General features: G+C 44.1%; 1 protein-coding gene across 1 annotated transcript; it reads left to right on the top strand.

The window, feature by feature from the left end:
* The first annotated feature begins 4599 nt into the window (after positions 1 to 4599).
* Positions 4600 to 26428, top strand: ARSH (arylsulfatase family member H). The gene is made up of 10 exons (XM_023249256.2): positions 4600 to 4973; positions 6692 to 6841; positions 7892 to 8013; positions 10955 to 11080; positions 12957 to 13380; positions 14518 to 14654; positions 19618 to 19752; positions 22342 to 22504; positions 23413 to 23534; positions 25493 to 26428. Exons 1-10 carry the CDS (start codon positions 4951 to 4953, stop codon positions 25858 to 25860), a joined length of 1770 nt encoding a protein of 589 aa, XP_023105024.1. The 5' UTR covers positions 4600 to 4950; the 3' UTR covers positions 25861 to 26428.

Here is a 26428-nt window from a genome sequence, read left to right on the forward strand (position 1 = left end):
AATTAATGTAAAAGACGTTAAGTTAAACTAATTCCAGTTTGGTGTGCTGAAATTTTTAACGGTCAACAAGTTTGAGCATGAAGGGTTAAGTGTTAGTTGTATTGAATCATCTCTCTCTGTCTCTCTCTCTCTCTCTCTCTCTCTTTTTTTATGTTTTCTAGGATTTTATATAACCGGAGTGTGAAATATTACATATTCTTTTTTGTGGCTTTTTTTTTTTTACTCAGCGTAATCACTTGGAGACCCCTCCCTGGTGTTGCCTGTGTTATTGACAGTTTGCTCCTTATGGTGGCCGGATGGTATTCTATAGGATTCTAGATATCCCAGAATTGATTTACCTACTCACCTGTGAGGGGATATCTGTATAAAATTGTATTTTCTGGAGTGGATGTTAAGTGTTTAAGAGTATTTATGGTGTTTCCAGGAAGACAAATAGGGAGGGTAATCAGAGGTCTTGGAGGTGGGTGACCTTTGCTTGGTAGTGAAATGGTAAAATCTCTATGAGTAAGTTTATAAACTTTAAATTTTGCTTTCCCTTTCTTTCTTTCTTTCTTTCTTTCTTTCTTTCTTTCTTTCCTTTTGTTTCTTACCCCCTCCCCCCCTCCTTCCCAATCTCTTCCTTCCTTCCTTCCTTCCTTCCTTCCTTCCTTCCTTCCTTCCTTCTCTCCTTCCCTCCTTCACTCCCTTCCTTCCTCCTTCCCTCTTTTCTTTCTTTCTCTTCTTTCTTTTTCTTTCTTTCTTTCTTTCTTTCCTTTTGTTTCTTACCCCCTCCCCCCAATCTCTTCCTTCCTCCCCCCTTCCTCCCTTTTCTTTCTTTCTTTCTTTCTTTCTTTCTTTCTTTCTTTCTTTCTCCTTCCTTCCTTTGCTCCTTCCCTCCTTCACTCTCTCCCTTCCTTCCTCCTTCCCTCTTTTTTCTTTCTTTCTTTCTTTCTTTCTTTCTTTCTTTCTTTCTCCTTCCTTCCTTTGCTCCTTCCCTCCTTCACTCTCTCCCTTCCTTCCTCCTTCCCTCTTTTTTCTTTCTTTCTTTCTTTCTTTCTTTCTTTCTTTCTTTCTCCTTCCTTCCTTTGCTCCTTCCCTCCTTCACTCTCTCCCTTCCTTCCTCCTTCCCTCTTTTTTCTTTCTTTCTTTCTTTCTTTCTTTCTTTCTTTCTTTCTTTCCGTTTCTTACCCCCTCCCCCTAATCTCTTCCTTCCTCCCCCCTTCCTCCCTTTTCTTTCTTTCTTTCTTTCTTTCTTTCTTTCTTTCTTTCTCCTTCCTTCCTTTGCTCCTTCCCTCCTTCACTCTCTCCCTTCCTTCCTCCTTCCCTCTTTTTTCTTTCTTTCTTTCTTTCTTTCTTTCTTTCTTTCTTTCTCCCTTTCAGCTATCTGTTATCCTCCTTGAATGGGATAATGTACCATTGCAGTGAATGAACAAACACTAAAATATTGAAAACCACAGGTGGACCCATACCATAAGAGTTTTGCCAGTTTAGAAACCAGGCTCCTGGTCTCTGAATTTACTTCATAATGGTATCATTGAATGTTTTGTTAGTGGAGTTTTTCTTAGCCGAAAGCAAGTAATGAGTTTTTCTCATCCTGTGAAAAACGTGGGTTTTTTGTATGAATTGTTAGTGGGAAAAAAATAACAGATGTATTTAAATTTTTTTCTTACTGTTGAGTATTCCCTGTTATATTTTATCATAATGACGTTGCCAGGGTCACTGAAGATCAGGCAGGTTGGAGGAAGTTTGGGGATTGGTGTGAATGTTTTTAGAAGTCTCTCGGATGCGTGAGGAGACCCAAGGTGACAAAGCCACACTCCACGTGTTCAATTCTTTCCAGAAGGACTCAGTAAAACAAAGCCCTCACAAAACTGTCAACCTCAGTCTTCATTCTCATATATAAACTAGGGAAAACATAGAAGAGAATCACAGATGGTCTGTTCTCAGTCCACAGCTCTGGATGAGAACATCGGAATCTTGCAGGATGAATCAATAGCTTTCGATACCATCCGAGAATGATTTCCTATCAGGCTGCTTCAGATAGGACCGTGTCATGCCCCTGGGGGACACTGGGCGATGTCTGGGAATAACTTTAGTTATCATGTGTGGAGTGGGGGTTCTCATAGCAGGTGGCAGGTGGAGACCAGAGACACCGCTCCTCCCCTCCATGACACTGAGAGACCGTGATCCGTGGGGATTTCTTTATGCATCTCTGCGTTGGCTGCCTTGACCCTCTCCGCTGCAGGGCTTGGCTCTGAGCACAGGGCAAAGAAAGGACTGGAAGGTCTTGGCTAGTGGGTCTTAATTAGAGACAGTGTTTTAATTAGGCTGCAGTTGACTTTATTGGTTGACCCTAAGCTACAGCCCCACTCCTGGAGCCCACTGGATCCGCGGAAGAGTGGGACAAATCATATGATTATCCCCCGTCCTCCAAAGCGTGAGGCCATGACACCCAGGTAGCATCTGTGTGCCCCTGGATGAAAGGTCCCGTCAAAGTAATTAGTGTTTTGATGTCAGCTGGGGTTGATGAATGCCTCGCAGGATGATCCAGCTTTACCATCAAAAAACCCTGAAGGATCGACGTGTACATCCTCTCTATTTTAAGGAAAAGAGCACAGAATTCCGCAGTAAGAGTGTATGCCGGGTTAATTAGCGATGTCACCGCAGCATGATTTCAGCCGGCTTCAGCATGGCATATTTAAAAGCAGTGTGATGGGGCGCCTGGGTGGCTCAGTCGGTTAAGCGTCCGACTTCGGCTCAGGTCACGATCTCGCGGTCCGTGAGTTCGAGCCCCGCGTCGGGCTCTGTGCTGACAGCTCAGAGCCTGGAGCCTGCTTCCGATTCTGTGTCTCCCTCTCTCTCTCTCTCTCTGCCCATCCCCCATTCATGCTCTATCTCTCTCTGTCTCAAAAATAAATGAACGTTAAAAAAATTAAAAATAAATAAAAATAAATAAAGACAGTGTTGCCCTGAACACCCTCACTCCTGCATGTTGCGCGCTGGCTGAGCGTTTGTCCGGGGTAAGAAATCACAAGCGGTGTGTGATAGCTTATGATATTTTTTAATCTACTATTTAATGGCCACGTACCCCCACAGAAGCTTTCGCTGGCAGCACAAGTGCCCGCTGTTGACCCTGGAGAAATTACTGGAGGTTTGATAGCTGTATGGCCTGGTGATGCTTAAAACGTACCTGTTCCTGTCACCAAAGAGGCTAAGCCTACAGCGATGTGCTCATTAATCGTGTCTGTGTGCTGTCAGTTGCTTGCGGACAACCTATGTCTGATTTTTACGGTATCTTTCTCCCGTGTCCGATCTATTTATAGAAAATATTGCAAATGTTTTCTCCTTCTCTGAACATGCCACTTTTGCTTTGCTGATGGTGTCTCTTGGCACAGGGAAGTTTTCTGCTCCCCCCCCCCCACTCCCCTACAATTACTTCTATTTCTCTCCTTGGGCTGGTGTAACAAATGGTCACAAACTAAGGGCAGGGCTGCTGAGACCCAGGCAGGGAAGGATTACTGAGATCCAGAGCAGGGCTGTGCTCCCTCCACAGGCTCCAGGGGAGGGTCCTTCCTGCCTCTTCCAGCTTCTGGGGCTCCACACGTCCCTGGACTTGTGGCTGCCTCCCTCCTGTCTCTGCCTCCGCCTTCACATGGCTTCTCTTCTGTGTCTGTCTCCTCTTGTCTCTTACAAGGACACCTGCCCTTGGATTTAGGACCACCCTGATCCAGGATGAGCTCATCTCAGATCCTTCACTTAATCACATCTGCTAAGACCCTATTCCCATATAAAGCCCCACCCGAAGGTTCTTCCTTATCAGTACCTGATAACCTCTCTCTCAGTAAGGTATTGATTGGGTACCATGGGTCAGAGAAAACCGGCCACCGCTAAAAGGTGGGGTGTGAGCCTCACCAAATGCCCCAGGAGAGTCAGCTTCTAGAACTGTGTCACTTGAGATCGTCACTGGAGGTCTAAGATGAGAAGGTGAGAACTGCACACACACACACACACACACACACACACACACACACACGATGGCAGAGACCATCCAAATGGGACCTCTCCAATTCACTGGTCTTCGTGAAAGTGTTCAAAACTCTCTCACCACAGCTCCTTCTCCCATAAAACAAAAGTGTCATTAACCCTTCAAGGCAAGCAGGGTGAAATATTTTAAGGAGCCAATGGGAATGTGTGTGTGGAAATGCCTTGGGGATGAGGAAACCCTGTAAACTCTATGGTGGGGTCATTAACCATGATTATATATCATTTTCCTTGGGGTGGCCCATCAGCCTACAAAACTTCACCCACCTGGAGCCATCTGAGGGTCTTTGGCGGGGTGGAGGGGACACAGGACTCTTCCAGTCTTTGGACTCTTATAAAATCATCATAATTACAGTGGCTAAACATGCCTTCTTGACCTCAATGAGTTTGGCCAATGCGGCCATGGGTTCATGGTGTTGATCACTGTGCTTTTTAAGGTAGGCATTGATTAGGCACCTTGGGCAGAAAAATGTTCTTTCCTTTTTTTAAAAAAATGTGTATTTATTTTTGAGAGAGTGCGAGGGGGGAGAGGGGCAGAGAGAGAGGGAGACAGAGGATCGGAAGCAGACTCTGTGCTAACCGCAGTGAACCCTACACGGGGCTCAAACTCACGAACCGTGAGATCACGAGCTGAGCTGAAGCTGGACACTCAACCGACTGAGCCCCCGAGGTGCCCTGAAAAATGTCAGTCAGTGGGTTGATGACTTACTTGTTCTACTGACTCTGGAATGAAGGGTTTTTGTGGCCAGATCATCGTTTGTCGGGAGTCTGCCATGACAAGTGTCCAGGAATGACTGGGTCACACATGGTGTTTCTCACATTCTCTCTGGTCAAACGCGACTTGTTTGCAATTAGGTATAAAGAATCGAGGGGTGACCGCGTTCACGGGTGGACTCATCTGCCCATGAGAGAGATATCGCTCTTGCAGCCATGACGTGGCCATTCCGTAAGTGGTAAGTATGCGACCTCGTAAACTGTCATTGTCCTTTGTATCCAGACGGAAGGGTTCGATGTCCCAGTGTTGTTCACCCTGGCTGATGTTAGTTCTGCTTCGTCTGCTTGACACGTGATGAGGGTCATGAGGGGTGTGCCGGGGGCTATGGGTTGATGGCATCCTACAGGGTGGCTTTTCTGAGGAATGCCTACCTTAAGGATGACAGCACGGAGGTGGGGGTTGTACAAGGGCCAAAGTCACAGATTGTTGTAGGGATTTTAAGGACGTCCATGGAGGAGCGAGGGGTGGGGGGTGGGCAGAGAGAGGAAGCCATGACAGAGTAGCAGAGCACCATTTGCTGAGGCTTGTCAATCATGGCGCAATGGGAGGCCGTTGGAATTCTCTACAGAGCATAGCAACCAGCTTTGTATATTGATAGGGTCGCTGTGCTTGGCTGCATTTGGGTGCAGCCCAAGTGGCAAAACCGGGAAGGGCCAGGCAGGCCATTCAGAAGAGTCTTCGGATATGTGAGTGAGAGACACCATGATTGGCGTGCCATGATTGCTCTGAAAATGGATGGAGGCCAGTGGATTTAAGATATTCTTTTTTGAGGTAGAACGAACAGAAGATAAAATGGGTCGGATGGAAACTCCGGGGTTGGGGAACCAGCTTCTTGCACCGGAGAATGGTCTTCATCTCAGCTTGTGGGGATTTTGGTCAAAGGCTGTTTGTGCTTTTCTGCCCATAGGGTACCATTCGGCGGTGACAAATGGGTGATTCTACAGCCTAACGCTCAGTAGGATATAGAAGTAGGTTACAGTTCCCCTTTTGGGTGTCAAAAGGATTCCCGATGGTATTTTAAATATATATTTTAATATTTTAAAAAGGACAGGTCAACATTGAAAAAAAAAAGCAAAAGGCTTGACTAGCTGGTGGCTAGCCCCTGATTTTCCATGTTGAGTTTTTATTTAAATCAATCAAACTATGAAGCCTTGCACTCATGGTTAATCGCTATTAAGTCTTTTTTTTTAAGTTTTATTTATTTATTTTGAGAGAGGGAGAGAGAGCGTGAGTGTGGGGGAGAGGGGCAGAGAGAGAGAGAGAGAATCCCAAGCAGGCTTCATACTGTCAGCACAGAGCACAACGTGGGGCTCGATCCTGTGACCCTGGGATCGTGACCTGAGCCGAAATCAAGAGTGGGACTCCCAACAGACGGAGCCACCCCGGTGCCCTTGCACTGTTGGTCTTCTTTAAGGGTTTCCTATCACAAAACCCTGTGTAGCATGATAAGAATTTAAATATCACCAGACACATAAAACTAATTTGAACGTGAGAGTATGTGAACACAAAACATGAGTTTTGGGATGCTTGGGTGGCTCTGTAGTTGGGCGTCCGACTTCAGCTCTGATCGTGATCTCAGAGCTCATGAGTCCGAGACCCGCGTGGGGCTCTGTGCTGATGGCTCAGAACCTGGAGCCTGCTTCCAATTCTGTGTCTCCCTCTCTCTCTGCCCCTCTCCTGTTCATGCTCTGTCTCTCTCTGTCTCAAAAATAAATAAACGTTAAAAAAAAAAACACATGACTTTAAAACACAAAACTTGTGGCTTCTGAGCAAGCCCACTCAGGTCCTTGGTGTAGTTGGAATGGGTGAGGAATCACAGTGTTTCATATTTTCAGTTGCCTGACATGCAGATGCGGTTGACAGTCCTCTGTTTGTCACGTCCCCAAACGCCTCCAGGACCTGCTGGCTGTCCGTTCACCTCTGGTGCCTGTTTGGGGCCCTGAGTTCAGCGCTGATGACGAGGAACTCGAGGCCCAATATTGTGCTCCTGATGGCGGATGACCTCGGGGTGGGAGATGTCTGTTGCTACGGCAATAACACAGTGAGGTAAGGAGGCTGCCCGTCCCCAGATGGTGATGCCCTGGTCCCTCGACTGCTAGTTGCCCATCTGCTTTCTGTCTCTCAGGATTGGTTTCTTCCGGAAATTTCACATCCGCTGAGTCCTATCACCCATGACCATCCCTATCACATATGACTGCGGTATAACGGATACCGCATCCTGTCCCAGGGCCACCATAACAGACAGCACATCCTGTGTGGCCATCAACAGCACGCGTTGATATTATTTGTCCTTGCAACGTGGGTCATGGACCAGTCCTGTATTTTAAGCATGGTTTTGGTCTTCTTAAGGGCAATTTGGGACCACACGAGCACTGTTCTCTAGTTACCTCCTCCAGTCGTGGTTAAGATGGAAGACTGTCCGGGATTCTTGTGACTGTCAACCAGGTGGTGACTCTCTCCATACAAAGTACTGGGAGGTACACACAGACCGTCCCCAACACCGACACTGAGGCTCTTTGGGCGTATCTGAGACCCTCCCCAATCACACCGCTGTGCGGTTGTGTGAGCAGTAGGTCATCAAGACTGGGGACATGCTTTCGTCATGGGAGAGCCTACAGTCTACCGTTCTCCTGAAAGATTTTGGAGACCTTAAAACATCAGACGACCAAAGCGGGCAATAAGGGACCATCCAAAATGTCACAATTTGGTTATTTTTTTAAGTCACCTTTTCCTAGAAGAATTACAGTAAAATTTAATGTGATCCAAGTCACCCCTTCATTTTGGGAATATAATATAACCAAACAGGCTAAGTTTTGCATGGACAGGCCAATGCACCCGGGGAGGTAATAGTTGAATTGTACACGCAGTTGTGCCTGGAGACATATTCTTGTAAACTCTGTTTTCGTGTCCCTTCTGGGCATCGATGCGTCCCAGTGGGTGGATGGATAGAAGGTTAAAGAGCATGTGTTTTATAAGGTTTGGTGGGAACAGAGTTAGTGGGACTCACGCCAGAGTGGATGGCTTCGAATGTTCCGTGCTTTGCTGAGAAATGCGAAACACAGGTGCTGAATCCTCTGTCTGTCTGTCTGCCCGCAGCACACCGAATATCGACCGCCTGGCGAGTGAGGGCGTGCGGCTCACCCAGCACCTGGCGGCTGCGTCCGTGTGCACCCCGAGTAGGACTGCCTTCCTGACCGGCCGGTACCCCGTCAGATCAGGTGCAGGAACTCAACAGTCTTGTCTTTCTCTCGTGCTTCCTTCTTATTTGTTTATTGTTCGCTCCTCCTCGTAAGGATGCTCGAGATCGGTCATTTACGGGATTAAGAATCTCAGTGCAAATGGGGGTCATGTTTTTATACCTGCAGAGTTTACACAGCCGAGTGTCTTGACAAGTGCCTCCCAGGCTGCCCCACTGTGCGCATCCAGTGGCCGGGTTTGGCGAGCAGTGTCCCAGCTCCTTGTCCAAGTTTTGGACTCAGCAAGAACATAGCCAACCTTTTATGATGGAGAAGTTCCCAATGTTTCTTACCCCTAACTTTCAGCAAAAATAGTTTAGGAAAGGGGCCAGGCTGAAAATAAAACCAAGATCGAGCTTTTGAACAAAGGGATATAGTGTCCACCCGTCTTCATAAGAGTAATGGTGGTGGACCTTCATGAGATGTTTTCACCACTCAGATTTGGCAGAAATCAAGGCTCTCGTTTTTTTTAAAGACTTTTATTTTAAAGTTTATTTATTGATTTTGAAAGAGAGAGAGAGAGAGCAGGAGGGTCAGAGAGAGAGGGAGAGAGACAATCACAAGCAAGCTCTGTGTTGGCAGTGTAGAGCCCGACATGGGGCTCGAACTCACAAACCGGGAGATCATGAGCTGAGCTGAAATCAAGAGTCAGATGCTTAACCGACTGAGCCGCCCAGGCGCCCTGAGAAATCGGGACTCTGGGTGCTGATGATGTGAAAATGAGTTTTCTGAACCTTTTGAGGGAGCAAGTCAACTGGGGAAATAACATTAAATGTCTGTCGGTAGGAAGTGATCAAGCCAATAGTGTGGAACCCAGTGCATCTTTAAAATGGTAGACAAATCTTCTAACACGTGGACCCTGAGCGTGCTGCAAGGTGTTTTTTGTTAGATGGGGAAAGCAACCTGAAAACGCAGAGTAGAGGTCGTGCACAATGGAATAGAGCTCCGTCATTGTCCCGGAAAAGCAGCCGGTCACGCCGGCCGCCTCTGAGAGGGGAGGGGAGCTGGCGTGGCTGAGGGCTCGGCAGGATGGAGATGTTTTTAAGCTCTTTTAGGTGTTGAGTGTCGTGTCGTGTGAATGGCGCCCATCAAACTTTTGTACACACACCAAGATGTAAACAGATATCTACATTTACTGAGAAGATGTAACCACTTTCCTTGCAAATGACAGGCCTGGTTTTTGCCTTCTAGGATTTGCAAAAGGCATCGTTTTTAATGTACCCGTTGCTCTTGGGAAGGGAAAAACAAAGCTGTAGGTTGGATCACAGGGCTATTGAAACATATATTGATTTTTTTTTTTTATTGATCGTGCACATTGGTACCTTTTTTTTTTTTTAATTTTTTTTTCAACGTTTATTTATTTTTGGGACAGAGAGAGACAGAGCATGAACGGGGGAGGGGCAGAGAGAGAGGGAGACACAGAATCGGAAACAGGCTCCAGGCTCCGAGCCATCAGCCCAGAGCCCGACGCGGGGCTCGAACTCACGGACCGCGAGATCGTGACCTGGCTGAAGTCGGACGCTTAACCGACTGCGCCACCCAGGCGCCCCGGTACCTTTTATTTATAGGTGATCGTTGTGACGTAAGTAGGACATACCTCAAGGCGCATGTGTTTTAGTGGTTGAGATGCAAGGAACGGTTCAGTGAGCTTTGGAAGCCCCTAAGGGCCCGTAAAGCATCCCCAGAAAGTTGTCCTGGAACGTGTTCCTAAAAACACAGCGTTTCTGAGTCAGGACTCAAGAGGAAGGGTGTGCCCAGCAGAGGAAATGACACGCTCAGGTAACGCATGAGTGCGTGGAGAAGGAGGTGGCCACACTGATAATCAAAAGACTGTGCAGTCTACACCCCAGACTTAGATTTGTGTTAACGGGTGCTGGACGGACAGTCATGAGGTTTGACCAGTGGAGGCGTGTAGGTTGGAAGGGTTGTTGAGAAGGTGACTGAGATGATGCATGGAGACTGGCTGGTGTATGCCATACAGCGCAGTGGAAGCTGTGCTCCGAAGCTATGATAGATATCCCTAGCGTTTACTGGGACAGAATTATCAGGACTGGACACTGGATAGGGCAGAACAGGGCAGGGTGTGTGACAAAGAGGTTAGGAAAGGAATTTGTGCGTTGGGTGGCTGGGGGCATCATGGCGTCCTTGGCTGAGGTAGGTTTGAAGTCACATGACTGTGGACTGGTGTGTTGGCCAGGCCAAGATTGGGATTCGTCGCTATAGAGATCTCCAGATAGGACGTAAAGTTCAGAGGAAGGTCTGGAGGAGAGCGGGCTTCTCACCGTGTAGAAAGACGTGATGAGGGGCGCCGGGGTGGCTCAGTCCGTTAAGCATCCTACTTCGGCTCAGGTCGTGATCTCACGGTTCGTGAGTTCGAGTCCTGCATGGCGGTCTGGGCTGATGGCTCAGAGCCTGGAGCCTGTTTCCGATTCTGTGTCTCCCTCTCTCTGCCCTTCCCCTACTTGCGCTCTGTCCCTCTCTTTCAGTCAAAAATAAATAAAACATTAAAAAAAGTCATAAAAAGAAAGATGAGATCAAAGTTGAGAATCGAGGTCCAGCGACGTCACCCAGAGTCACGTGCACAGTTACATTTGAACCTCGAACAATCAGTGAATAAATTTTCAGCACAGATACGCCCCGCACAATGTTTGGGGCATGTGTATGTACTGAAGAGTCCTGCACGGTTAATATGAGATTCCATTGTGACCGGACATGCTTTCTGGAGCTGGGGATCCTGATGACAAGACAGCAGGTGCATGTGACAAATGTGAGGGTTAGCTAAGTAGACGCAAAGAAAGCACGTACAATTGGGGAAAGAACAGCGTTGGGGAGACGCTTGAAGGAAAGGACTATGAGCCCTGGGGTTTCTCGTGTCACCACGCGGCCTGTATACGTCACCTGCTCTCTGCTTCTGTGAGTTTAGGGATGGCGTCTCCCTTCAACCTGAACCGCGTCCTTACCTGGCTCGGAGGCTCGGGCGGTCTGCCCACCAACGAAACCACGTTCGCCAAGCTCCTACAACATCGGGGCTATCGCACGGGACTCATAGGTACGGGCTGTGGACACGTGGGGACGCACGTCCCCTGGCAGTGGGGCTCAGCCCTCCCGGGGGACGTCTGCTGGGTGCACGCCAGCTGACTTCTGGGTGGCAGGAGACACGCGGGGAAGGAGTCAGATGCACGATTACTCAGGGCCTTTCCGGAGTCCAGAGCAGGGTATTGGGGGAGTCAGCGGCAGGAACAACAGCTTGTAGATTCTTATCCCTAAGATGGGATATTCTGTGTGTGTGTTGGGGGGGGGGAGATGCTAGTTTTATGACATCATTAGAAGCCGGGAAGTGAGTGCACTTTTATTTTTTTATTTGAAAGGTTATTTATTTATTTTGAGAGAGAGAGAGAGTTGGGGGGGGAACACAGAAAGAGAGAGAGATTCCCACGCAGGTTCCACGCTGTCCGCACAGGGTGCAACACAGGGCTCGAACTCACAAACTGTGAGATCATGACCTGAGCCGAAAGCAGGAGTCAGATGCTTAGCCCACTGGGCCACCCAGGCGCCTGAGTGAATGCATTTTTAAATATGTCCTGTTCAACCAAAAGCATGAATGGTGACCAAGTTACTACATTTGACCCTTGAACGATGAGGCTCTTACGGGCACCAACCCCCCTCCAGCTGATAATCCACATACAGCTTCTAACTCCCCACCCCAACCCCGCGCACCAAACTTAACTACTAATAGCTTGCTATTGACTGGAAGCCTTACCGATAACACAAACAATTGATGAACACATATTTGTAAGTTATATATAGTATATACTGTGTTCTTACCACAGACTAAGCTAAAGAGAAGATATTTGCAAGTTGTAGATAGTGTATATTGGACTCTTGCAACAAAGTGTATATTGTACTCTTAGAACAAAGTATATACTGTACTCTTACAACAAAGTAAGGTAAACACAAGAAATTGGGGCTACGAAGTCTGTTTATACGGGTTGTTTGATATCTTACGCCCTTTTGGGGAGACCCATGACACTGTGACAGCATCCCATCAAGTTTTTTTTCCGTGGAATTTCTATCCAGTGCATTTTTCCCCCAACAAGAGATGAGCTGTACCCAGTCTCTTCAGGCTTCTTCGAGGATCTCGGCTGCCCTCACTTGAAGCAGTCAAATAAAAAAAAAAGAATGACCCTGGTTCCCCCGTATGTGTCCTGTAGGGCAATCATCCCTCAATGAACCCCAATGGGCACCGTGTGGATGGAGATCTTGTACGCGATCTTTCAGGAATATTCTAGGGCACGACCAAACCTGAGTTCCCATTCAGCTGTGTCGTTTTTAATTAACATGACCTGAGGCCTGTTAATACGAGGGTGAATTTCTCACTGGCAGTAAGGGGTCTGGAGTGGGTTAAGTATAATCACGTGTGTAAATGAATGAGCATGTATGTGAGCCATGTAGTAGGTGCTCAATAAAAGGAACGGGGACCATCACCTGAGTCCTTTTCCTCGTGGCTCCCTTATGATCGTTCCTCAGGGCTCTTGGACCAGATCTTTGTGTAGAATTCTGGTTCCCTTTCGGGGCATGGGACAAAGGAGTCAGATTACAGCATCTGGGGGCAAACCCACAGCGAGCAGCTCGGAGGAGGGCAGAAAACACCCAGCACATGCGATCTGGCTTTCCGGCTCCTTCCAGACCCCTGGGAAGGGTCTGATGGAGAAGGTGGCTGTGCTCTGCACACTAATTGTTGCCTCTGCCCCCAGCAGGGACTCCCGTCCCGGCAGCACGCGGACGGTTTTCTGTGGCCCTGTTTTCGTGCGCAAGGTGCGGGTGGTAGGGACCGCTACGGAGTTGGTGAGAAATACGGGAACCCATGGGTTCTACAGACGGACGGATGTTCCTGGCGCCCCGGTGACGCTGTGTGTCCCCTGCAGGCAAATGGCACCAGGGCTTGAGCTGCGCCTCTCGGAACGACCACTGTTACCACCCGCTCAACCACGGCTTCGACTACTTCTACGGGCTGCCCTTTGGCTTGCTTAGTGACTGCCAGGCGTCCAGGACCCCCGAGCTGCACCGCTGGCTGCGTATCAAGCTGTGGATGTCCACGGCGGTCCTCGGCCTCGTGCCCGTCCTGCTGCTCGTCCCCAAATACGCCCGCTGGTTCCCCGTGCCCTGGAAGGTCCTCCTGGCCCTGGGCCTGCTGGCCTTCCTCTTCTTCCTGTCCTGGTACTCCAGCTACGGGTTCACGAGACGCTGGAACTGTATCCTGATGAGAAATCACGACATCGTCCAGCAGCCCATGCGCGAGGAGCGGGTAACCTCCCTCCTGCTCAAGGAGGCCCTCGCCTTTATCGACAGGTACGCGGCCCCCGCCGGCCGGACTTACTGCTTGGGGCTCTGGTTTGCACGGCAGAGACGTTGGCTTTGTCTTGGGGACGCGGGCCTGTGCGTGTGCGCACGTCTGTCTGTGACGTTTGCAACAGACCAGACTCTCTCCTTAGAGTAAGATTGAGGGGCGCCCGGGCGGCTCAGTCGCGGGAGCCCCCCGCCTTTGGCTCAGGTCATGATCTCACGGTCCCTGAGTGTGAACCTCACGTTGGGATCTGTGCTGACAGCATAGAGCCTGCTTGGGATTCTCTCTCTCTCTCTGCTCCTCTCCTGCTCTCTCTCTCTGAAAATAAACTTTAAAAATTAAAATAATAATAATAAAATTGACAGTTAAATTTCCTGCCAATTTTAAACACCGAAATGGCCGTGATTCAATTTCCAGATACGTCGTCTGAGGTTTTATATGCTCAGTACAAGCTCCCTTCTAGATGGGGAATGAGGGGTCTAGATGGGAGACAAGATTAACCCCTGACAACGGAGCCTCCTTCACTCCTCTGCCTCCATGACCCCCACATTCCTTCTTTGCCCTAACACAGCGGTCAGAACGTAGTCACTCAGCCCAGCTTTCACTCGGCCCCAGGGCTGTCCTGGAGAGAACGCACCCCGTGTCTATGCACTTCACCCTGTGTAATGCCCGGTTGTAAGAGTATGTGAAGGGGCAATTTGAAATGGCTGCGTGTGACGTTAAAATGCAGAATACAAGAAACAACATAGATTAGCATCCTCTCTTGCGACCTGTGATGCTGTGCCAGCAGCCTCATGGCTCAAAGTTAATGCCAAAGCTCCAGCCATCACGTCTATGTTCCAGACAGCAACTGGGGAGAAAGAGGAGGAGGAGGAGGAGGAGGGAGTGAAGAACTCTGTTCCGAAGTCAGAACTCACTCACTATTTTGTTGCCAGTGCAAATGTTCCCATATTGTTTATTCCTACCCACGGTCGGTCTTTCTGCCGTACTTTTTGTTACTTCCGTGAGTGGCACTGATGACTGAAGTACTTGCACAACCTCTATCCACTGTTGCAAGACCTTTCAACCTGTGCAGCGTCATAGCCAAGTGAAGAAAACGCCTTTGTCTGTGGCGATAACTCAGTTAATGTTCCACCCATTAGGTATAAACGCGGCCCCTTCCTCCTCTTCGTGTCCTTTCTGCACGTGCACACCCCACTGATCACCAAAGAGAAGTTTGTGGGGCACAGTAAATACGGGCTCTATGGAGATAACGTCGAAGAAATGGACTGGATGGTGGGTGAGTATTGAGGAAAAACGGGGTTTCTGGTAACGGGCGGGCCGTTGCATGTCTTGGGGCCGCCGAGAAGTGTTTGTTCCCGTGAACCGAATTCAAATCTGGCCGTAGGTGCAGCAGAATCAGTGAGTATTCCCCCAAGAAAGCGGTCATGATGACGATTGTGGGGTTTTCTGTCTTGAAAACAGAGACGAAATTAGTAAAGATACTAAAGGGAGGGTAATCAGAGGTCTTGGAGGTGGGTGACCTTTGCTTGGTAGTAAAATGGTAAAATCTCTAACGAGTAAGTTTATAAACTTTAAATTTTGCTTTCCCTTTCTTTGAATTTTTTTTTGCATTTATTTATGTATTTATTTTATTTTTGAGACACAGAGAGAGGCAGAGCGTGAGCAGGGAAGGGGCAAAGAGAGAGGGAGACCCAGAATCGGAAGCAGGCTCCAGGCTCTGAGCTGTCAGCACAGAGCCTGACACGGGGCCCAAACTCATGAACCTTGAGATCATGATCTGAGCCAAAGTTGGATGCTTAACCACCTGAGCCACACTGGCGCCCCTACATATATGTATTTAAACATCCATCCGTCTGTCCATCCATCTGTTATCTATGTACCTATGTGTCTACCTAACTACCTATCAATTCTTGAAGCTTGAAAACCATTCTGTGCCGACTGCCTACACTGATATTCACAGAGTTTGAAATGTGTTTTAAAATATATTCAAAGTTCCTTAAATATGAAAATGTTACTCTTACATATAGAAGGTATATATTCATTTAATATCTATTACCATTTAATATTAATTTCTATTTAATATTTATTCAATATCTATTTATATTTAATACCTATTTAATATCTATTTAATTTAATATTGATTTAACTTAGTATCCATTAATTTAGTATCTGTTCAATTTATATTTAATATCTATTAATTGTATACTTAATGTATTTAATATCTATTTCATATCTATTAAATTAAATGATATATTTAATATCTATTAAATATATATCTATTAATATATATATCTATTAATATTTATTTAATATCTATTAATATACATTACTCTTTAATAGCTATTAAGATTAATATCTATTTAATATCTATTAATTTTAATTTAATATCTATTAATTGTATACTTAATGTATTTAATATCTATTTCATATCTATTAATATTAAACGATATATTTAATATCTATTAAATATATAATATATATCTATTAATATATAATATATATATTAATATTTATTTAATATATATTAATATACATTACTCTTTAATAGCTATTAAGATTAATATCTATTTAATATCTATTAATTTTGGGGCGCCTGGGTGGCGCAGTCGGTTAAGCGTCCGACTTCAGCCAGGTCACGATCTCGCGCTCCGTGAGTTCGAGTCCCGCGTCGGGCTCTGGGCTGATGGCTCGGAGCCTGGAGCCTGTTTCCGATTCTGTGTCTCCCTCTCTCTGCCCCTCCCCCGTTCATGCTCTGTCTCTCTCTGTCCCAAAAATAAATAAAAAACGTTGAAAAAAAATTTTAATATCTATTAATTTTAATTTAATATCTATTAATATCTATTTATTTAGTACCTATGAATATTAAATCAACTAAGTATGTAATTAACTTAAGTGTTCAATATTTAATATCTATTTAATAGTCATTATTTATGAATATCTATTTATTTAATATCTATTTAATTTAATATTGATTTAACTTAGTTAATATCCACTAATTTAGTATCTATTCAATTTATATTTAATATCTATTAATTGTATACTTAATTTATTTAATATCTATTTCATATCTATTAATATTAAATGATATATTTAATATCTATTAAATATATAATATATATGTATTAATATATAATAAATATCTATTAATATTTATTTAATATCTATTAATATCTGTCACTCTTTAATAGCTATTAAGATTAATATCTATTTAATATCTATTAATTTTAATTTAATATCTATTAATATCTATTTATTTAGTACCTATGAATATTAAATCAACTAAGTATGCAATTAACTTAAGTGTTCAATATTTAATATCTATTTAATAGTCATTATTTATGAATATCTATTTATTGAATATCTATTTAATATGTATCAATATTAATACATTTGATGTATTTAATATCTATGAACCAACAGTGTATCATTATGTTAATATAAATCTATCCATGCAAGTCAAATATTAATGTGCATATATGTATGGATACATGATTTATATATGTCTCCGTGCATAGTACAATATATATATATATATATATTTTTTTTTGAATTTCCTGGCAGATGTACACAAACACTGAGACTTACTGAGAGTTGCTACAAGTGAAGCCAAGCTGTAGGCTGATAACTTAGTGTCATTGCAACATTGTACTTTATTTCCTTGATGTGTTTTATCCTTCAGGATAATCTCCTTTGCAAACAAGGCATTTCTATCTTAAGTCCAAGACCAGTTTTTTCTATCTTAAGTCCAAGACCATTTCTATCTTAAGTCCAAGACCCGAAGGGGCGGAGTTTGCCACTAACAGATAATTAAGTTTATTCTGCCGTCTATGTTAACTCTGCGTTACAGGTTCCTTGTAAACGCTATTAATTGCATTTAGTTCCGGGGCTCATCCTATGTATGTGGGAGAAATGCCGAGTAAGCATTTCCCTGCACGACACCTGCCAAATACATTGCTGTATTTTTCCCTTCAGGGATTAAAACAGATTTTTTTTTTTTAATGTTTATTTTTGAGAGAGACAGAGGGAGTGTGAGCGGGGGAGGGGCTGAGAGAGAGGAAGACACAGAATGGGAAGCAGGCTCCAGGCTCTGAGCTGTCAGACCCGTATGTGGGGCTCAAACCCACGCACCGTGAGATCATGACCTGAGCCGAAGTTGGATGCTTAACCGAGGGAGCCACCCAAGCGCCCCTCCCTTCATGGCTTTTGAAAAGCGCATCAAAAACAGAGGCAGGTCAAAAACCAGAGAGGCGTCTTGTGTGTGTGTGTGTGTGTGTGTGTGTGTGTGTGTGTGTCTAGTTGGCAATATGATGACACAACTTAAGATCATTTCCTAAGTTATTAACTTTCTCAAGAAGCCATAACAATGTTACAGTCAGAGTGACATAGAGACTGAATGTCCTAAAATGTCCAGGGTTCGGGAACATTTTAGACTCTGTATTCAAGCAAACTTGAGCTTAAAAAAATATGTCAGACACTCTGTATTTTTGCAGTCTTTCCTCATATCTTGTCTTATATTTATGATTATGCTGTTGCCATTTGCACATACATATGGACACAGACATCTCTACGTTTTACACCTTGCATACACATAGGCTTACATGGAAATATTTCCAAAAAATATCAGGATTCGCATCCGTTGTCTTTGCATGTTTGAGTAGAACAGGAATGTGGCCGGGGAAGGGGCTCCTGCTGGACGGTGAGACCTATAGAAGCCCAGGGCTGATGTCCAGCTGGGATCACAAGTTAAGTCAACATCGTGTGGAAAGTGGCTTTGCATCTGTTTGTTTCAAACACTCGTTTGTCTTCTTACGAGAGTGTCCACACTTAACGCACAATGTTTGCCGAGTCTGGGAAGATGTTAATTATTGTCGGAGGCTTAGAACCTGTGGGTCCGGTGCCACCTTCAGAGAGCCGTGGGGACAGTACATCCTGGTGGGGGGTGGGGGACCGTGCTGCTCTCTGGCACAAGGGTACGACTTTGCTTCTTTCTTGCTGCAAATGTCAGTGTTTCATCTGTTATCTCTTTTGTATTAGTGATTGTAAGGCTCTTCTAACTGCCAAACTTCATATTTGTTGCCTATTAAAACTTTTGTCTTGGCTGTTTGATCCTTGAGCGAGGATAGTATTGTATCTACATAGTAGTTCATATGTTCTCATACACTCTATGTGTATACGTCATGTATTTATAGAATATGATGTGTGTGCATGTCATTACATAATTTCTAAAATAAATATATTTTCCTGTATATTATATATTACATATATTTCTTGCAGGTATTATATAGCATACTTCTTATATTACATGTTATATTTTATATATCATATATTATACTTAATATATGTTATATAAAATCATTTATTATGTACTAAGTGATATATTAAATGTATATAAAATTGCACAGTACAGAAAACATTATCCATCAATATTACATAAATAACTAATATATAATACTACCATATATAGTTATCAAACACTATACAATATTTTAATATATATGTTACTTACATTATATATTATACACATTGTATATGTTACTAATATACTATATCATTATATAAAATATTATATGCTTAATATAACATTTTAATATATTTTAAATCATAAATTTTATAGTTATACATATTTCCTCATATTTACATATATATTATATACCATTGTATGAACTTTATAATATAAAAAGCATATAGGATTATAATACATAAATTATAGTTTCATATATTTACAAACACATAATATGTTTATCGTATAGTATATGTTGTGGATTACAATTTATTATAATTTAAAACATTATGATATATGAAGCATCTTTTTTATTTATTAAATATATTTATTATTATGTTATTATATGTAATAAGTTATTCCTATTATATATTTACTATTTATTATATAGTTATATGGAATATATATTTATATACATATATGACATATTACATGTAATGTCAAATATATGCAATAAGTAATTATAAATATATAAAGCCCAATTTTATGTTATATGCTACTTAGCATATACATTCTATGCTATATAGCATATATTTATGTATCCACTCTTAGTATCCTTACGTATACTACCCATGTATTAGAGTATATAACAGTGATTTATTATATATTATTACAACCTATACAATAAAATAGCCCTTAGTTACACTGTTACGCTAACAAGTGCCTGATAATAAGCACCTCATGGAGATGACCGTGGTCACACTGAAAGTTGAGAGCTTCCTGTCCGCACCTGCACCAGGTAGGATCCTGGAGGCCCTGGACCGGGAGCGCCTGTCCAATCACACGCTGGTGTACTTCACGTCGGACAACGGGGGTCGCCTGGAGGTGCAGGAAGGCGGGGCCCAGCTGGGCGGCTCCAACGGCGTCTACAAAGGTGATGTGCGGAGAATCCGCATGTTTTATTTTAATGCCCGAGTAGCGTCTACTTAACTTTGCATGCACGCGTGTTCATTTGCAAACTCGGTTTGGAGATCTTTGTGTGAGTGACACTCTCATGTGAAACTAGATGGGAAAAGGTGCGAGTTTGGGGGCTACTTCTGGGAATTGAAGACAGAAGTGCCTGAAGTAACGAAAGCCTCTTGAGTGGAAATGCACAGGGTCTCTGTGACTATCGAAAGCTGGTCTCTCAGGCTTACAGTCTAGGCATTTGGAGCTTGATGACTGTGGGATGGGGCGTCCTGGACCCTGTAGGGCATTGAATAGCGTCTCTAGTTCCCAGCCAGCACATGCCAGGGGCACTTAACACTCCCCTCCCCAGCAAAATAGTGACAACCAAATGCGTCTCCAGACATTACCCAGTGTCCCCCAGGGCCACAGTCCTCTCTAGCTGAGAATGACTTACTCTAGAATAATACTCACTTGAGTACCCAAATTCAGGTCTTAATGAGATAAAATTGATCATGTTATCAGTAGGCTTCAAACACTGTGAAACAAAGAGGAAAGGAATTAATGATCTAGCACGGGGGCCTTCCTCCTCATTGAGGGAGTTCTTTTGCCTGTCTTTGATGTGTGCCATGCTGGGTTATTCAGTAGCTCTCCTGAGCCTGCCCTTACAGATCTGCAAAGTGGGGCCAACAAAAAGAATAGTCTTGCTGTTTGCTACTCCTCTCCTACCACTCCGAACCCCAATCAAAACAAAGTGAAAGCGTGTCCAAGTTGTCATCTTTACAAAAATCAGAGCTTTAGGATTTCCTTGTACTTCATGAAACAATTTAGGATAGATAGGTAGATGATTGATAGATAGATATATGGAGAGATACATGGATGGATGGATGGATGGATGGATGGATGGATGGATGGATAGACAGACAGATATGATGGATGGATGGATGGATGGATGGATGGATGGATGAATGGATGGTTGGATGCATGGATAGATAGATAGATAGATAGATAGATAGATGTTGGATGGATGGATGGATGAATGGATGGATAGACAAACAGATATGATGGATGGATGGATGGATGGATGGATGGATGGATGGATAGATGGATGGATGAATGGATGGGTAGACAGACAGACAGATATGATGGATGGATGGATGGATGGATGGTTGGATGGATTGATGGTTGGATAGATAGATAGATAGATAGATAGATAGATGTTGGATGGATGGATGGATGGATAGATAGATAGATGTTGGATCGATGGATGGATGGATGGATGGATGGATGGATAGATGGATGGATGAATGGATGGGTAGACAGACAGACAGATATGATGGATGGATGGATGGATGCATGGATGGATGGATGGATGGGTGGATGGATGATTGGGTGGATTGATGGTTGGACGCATGGATAGATAGATAGATAGATAGATAGATAGATAGATAGATAGATATGATGGGTAGATGATACATTGACAGATCAATAGGTTGATCAGTCGGTTGACTGACAGATATTAGATAGAAGATAGATAGGACAGATACATTATACATTGTAACTGACAACAAGTGACCTCCTAAAAGTATCCATCTTTTCTAGAAGGTCATGTCAACTTGCTGTAGGCATACTGTTAATTAGCATAGACTAAATTGGTGCCAATCCTAGGGAAAAAGTTATGTAGTAAAAGTAAGTCACTCTATATGTGCCATCAAGTGAGATGTCACTATTAAATTATATTCACATTGCTTGTGTGTGTGTGTGGGGGGGGTTGTGTGTGCACAAGACCATCACTCTGAAAAGTACCTTCTGATATCTCTGAAAGAGACATGGCCGAATTGTTGTCGAGCAGTTTTACCTTCGGAACCAGTGTCCGGCTCACCAGGAGGGGCTGAGTCCATTTGGCACACAAATTTGGGTGTCCTGGGCAGACGATTAATTTTGTTGTAGGTGCCTTACACAGTTGCCAGGCATTAAATACGACCATGTATATGTCAAGGTGGGTTTATGTTTGCTTTTTTTGTTCATTGTTTATCCATATATAAAACAAACATAAATTCAGTTCAGAGAGCTGGTTAAGTTTTCCATAAAGAATGGTGCTGTAGACTGGGGGTGGGGGTGGGGGCTTTGAACACTGACAAGACCAGTATCTTGGACCCTAAATGTTTTCCCATTTAATGTTTTCCCCACTTCTACATAGAGAGACACTGTCTTGTGTTTTCTTTGTAATTTGTACCGTCAGAGTAACACACATGGAAAAGGTGTTCCGTGAATGTTTCATGTTTGTTCTACTTTGGAAGAATTTCCTTTACCCAGCCCAGAGAACCTCATTTTCTTTTCTCTTAAAGCTCACAGAATGTTCTCTTTTCTCATAGTATTGAAACTCCATGGCAATCATTGTCATCACAAAATAATAGCACTGTATTAGGACAGCACTTGCTTTACAAGTGGAGTTTCAACTGCTTGGAAACAGGAATTTGGCAAGTGACAGAAAACATTCCATCTAGACGTAATTTCCAACTGAGTGGAGAAATATGATTGACTTGAATTCATCCTTGGCTTTCATCTTTGGTTTTAGGTGGCAAAGGAATGGGCGGATGGGAGGGGGGCATTCGTGTCCCAGGAATATTCCGGTGGCCGACGGTCCTGGAGGCTGGGAAAGTGATTGATGAACCAACAAGCCTAATGGACATTTATCCGACACTGTCTTATGTAGGTGGAGGGATACTGCCCCAGGACAGGTACGGAAACGGTATTTGCGCCTAACCTTGGCAGACATATTTGACAGGCACTTGGATGTGTTAGAAAATGTTCTATGTGTATGTGTGGTATATCACTTAATTTTCAATATTCCGTTAAGATGGGCAGACATCTTTCTCCCCTTAGTGGGTGGTGGGTGGATGGATGTTTCCCGATTAGGACACGTTCTACTTTGTCTCTCCTACGCGTATGCAGACACAGGCTTGGCTGTCCTCATAGGTGGGGTGGACTCTCATTCACTTTTATATCCACCACATCGTCCAGACCATTAAGCAGATATTTATTAGGTGAATGACTGAATACAAGTGCATTTTGTGTGAACGTATGAATGAGGCTGTACTTATCTATGGGCTTTAAGATGAAGAGACGTGGTCCATGCTCTAGTGGTTTAATTCCATGTGTGGGGACTGGTATCTGCTCATCTGAGGGGGGGATGCTCTTGAATCAAATGAGTGTCAGGAGCTCAATTTTCTAATCCATGACGCTCATTCATACTGTCTTCCAAGTATCAGGATAGTATCTCCAGCCACTCACCTCTCCCACTGTCTTAGAAACTGTGTGACATTTCCTCCTTTTTCTTTTGTGGTTGTTGTTGTTACTGGTATATAATGAGTGAAGATGTGTAGTGAGGCTTAAAGTCCTTTCTTCTCCTTCTTCTTCTTCTTCTTCTTCTCCTTCTCCATCTTCTTCTTCTCCTCCTCCACCTTCTCCTTCTTCTTCTTCGTCTTTCTCTTCATCTTTGTCCTCCCCCTCCTCCTTCCCTTCCTCTCCTTCTCCTTCTTCTCCTTGTCCTCCCCCTCCCCCTTCCCCTTCTCTTCCTCTTGTCTTAAGATGTCTGACGAAACCGTGCCCCTCTCACCGCATTCTGCATTTCTCCTTCTCTCCAAAGAGTGATTGATGGCCGGAATCTAATGCCCTTGCTGGAAGGCAGGGTATCCCACTCGGACCACGAGTTCCTCTTCCACTACTGTGGGGTCTACCTGCACACAGCCAGGTGGCATCAGAAGGACTGTAAGTATGGAGATGGCAGGAGTGTGGGGACAAATAAGAACACAGCCCCGTTTCCTTTCCCTCTTGGGGGAAGTTGTACCATGTACAAACAGCGCCCAGCTGTTTGAGGTTCTTTTTCCTTGGGGAAGTTAATTATAAGCAGCCATTGTACTGTGGTAGGATTTTACAGGTGTATGTAAGCTCGTGTGCACGAATATGCCAGAGACAGAGAGAGAATATGAATGCTCACAACTAAGGACAGTGAAGTAATTAGCAACAGGGAGTAAGCTCTGCAGTGTAGCCCACACAACTGTCCTGTCCCCTTCCAATGAACTGTCTCTGCCTTACCTTCGCGCTAGATGATTCATGAAAACAAATGTAAATTAACAAAAGATACTCATTTCCTTACATCTGTAGGAAAAGCTCTATCAAAGGCAGTTGGATAAAGTTCCAGAATTCTTACATGATGGGAATTAACTTAATCTGCAGAAAAGATAAACATTTTCTCCCACGAGACCTATCACTTGTGGTGTGATCCATTCTTCATGTCAGTGTGGACTAATCGCCCACATAAAACAAGAACAAACTGACAAAAACCTCTTTCTTCTAGCTTCTCTATACTTAGGGACATGTTCAATGGTGAGTAACGAAAGAAAAACAGCCCCCCCCCCAACAGCAAAACTTCCTAAACTTAATGATGGAGAGTTAAACAAATAGAATTTTACTTATATTTTCATAATCAAGATTTCAGAAGTTGGAAGCACAGAGGTGGTATAATGTTCAACACCACCTGGGGGAAGGGTAAAGTCAGGTGATTGATTAGGAGAGCATATCTTTTCCGTAAAACCTCACTCACAGACTTCTATGGAAGTTTCATTGACCGGATGCTGAGAAATGCTTATGATGTTTTCTGTCTAAAATCGATCTCTGGAAATAGAACTGCCAGCCACTGATACAGGAAGAAAGAAAGGAAAGAATGAAAGATAAAAGAAAGAAGGACAGACAGATGGAGAAGGAATAGAACAAGGAATGATTGACCTTGCCAGATGACCTTTGTCAATTTCAGACCTGAAAGTGGTATTTAGCTTTAGAATTTTGGGGTGCCTGGCTGGCTCAGTTGGTTGAGAGTCCAACTCTTGATTTTGGCACAGGTCATGATCTCTGGGTTGTGGGATCGAGCCCCACATCAGGCTCTGCACCGAGCATGGAGCCTGTTTGAGATTTCCTCTCTCCCTCTACCCCTCCCCCGACTCATGTTCTCACTCTCTTTCTCAAAAAAAAAAAGGAGAAAGATAAGAAAAGAAAAGAAAAGAAAAGAAAAGGAGAAAAGAGAGGTACCTGGGTTGTTCAGTCAATTAAGCATCCAACTTCCGCTCAGGTCATGATCTCGTGGTCCATGAGTTCAAGCCCCACATCAGGCTCTGTGCTGATAGCTCAGATACTGGATCCTGCTTCGCATTCTGTGTCTCCCTCTCTCTCTGCTCCTCCCCTGCTCACGCTCTGTCTCTCTCACTCTCAAAACTGAATAAATGTTAAACAAATTTTTTAAATAAAAAAAGACAAGAATAAAAGAAAAGAAAAGAAAAGAAAAGAGGAAAGGAAAGACAAGACAAAACAAGACAAGAAAAAAGAAAAGAAAAAAGAAAAAAGAAAAGAAAAGAAAAAAGAAAAGGAAACTTTCCATTTTGCCTATGGCAAGTCGGAGCAAAGTAGTGATCAGACTCACAACTTCTGGAATTATAGCAGCCATTCAGGTAATAACTATTATTTCCACATGCCCTTGTGATAAGGTAAAAGGTTTTCAAATTTGCAGCAAAGTTGTGTGTTGTTCTCACAGTTGAGGAAACGCTACAATTGCTAAGTAACTCTGTGCACAGGATGGTTGATTGTTGGCGAAAGCATTTGAGAAATAGGTTTCCATGGAACGAGTCCTAAAGTGATAACAACTATGGCACTTTCAACAGAGCTCTGTTTTCCAGGTGCAACGGTGTGGAAGGTCCATTACGTGACTCCCAAATTCTCCCCGGACGGAGCTGATGCCTGCTATGGAAGTGGAATATGTTCATGTTCTGGAGATGTCACCTACCATGATCCTCCACTGCTCTTTGACATCTCGAGAGACCCTTCTGAGGCCCGGCCTCTTAGCCCTGACAATGAAGCCTTATTTGACTCAGTGGTCAAGAAAATCGAGGCGGCCATAAAAGAGCATCGCAGGACTCTCACACCTGTCCCACAGCAGTTCTCTGTGTTCAACACCATTTGGAAACCGTGGCTGCAGCCCTGCTGTGGGACTTTCCCTTTTTGTGGGTGTGACAAAGAAGATGACATCCTCTCTACGGCTTGGTGAGCAGCAAGGGCCCACTTGTTACCAACCACCAACACACTGTTACAGACTTCATGGAAGCAGCTCTCAGCTGATTCCTCCCTTCCTTGTGGGATGAATAATTATGCCCTCCGCCATCTTTTTTAACCCTCAGATTTCAGTTCTTTCTTCAAGTCACATCCGGGAGCTTGACGAAGCGAAAATGGATCTGGACACCAGCGCCCCTGGAGTAGAGAACTTGTGTCATATCTTTATATCATCGTGTCATTGTTCAAGCAAAAAGGTAGACCTAGGAAACCTTCTGCAGATTCTTATGGATCCGTGGCGCTTAGGAGATGGTGAGACATGGTCGGACGGACGGCATCGTTTTTACGTAGTTGTGGTAGAAACTTCCACTCGGGGATCTTAAATCCAGATGACTTATTTTTGTAATCAGTCATTTCGTTTCAGCCTGAAGCAGATGGTGTTCATGATAGTGGAAGTGGTCCCACACTACTTTTCAATTCTTGACTTCCGGTCTTTTCTTCTTTGCTTCTCTTCCCGCTTACATAATAAATGCCCGCCTACAGGTGTTGGTTCTGATTCCTGGCAA

Source organism: Felis catus, chromosome X, assembly GCF_018350175.1.
Source record: "Felis catus isolate Fca126 chromosome X, F.catus_Fca126_mat1.0, whole genome shotgun sequence".
Taxonomy (NCBI): Eukaryota; Metazoa; Chordata; class Mammalia; order Carnivora; family Felidae; genus Felis; species Felis catus.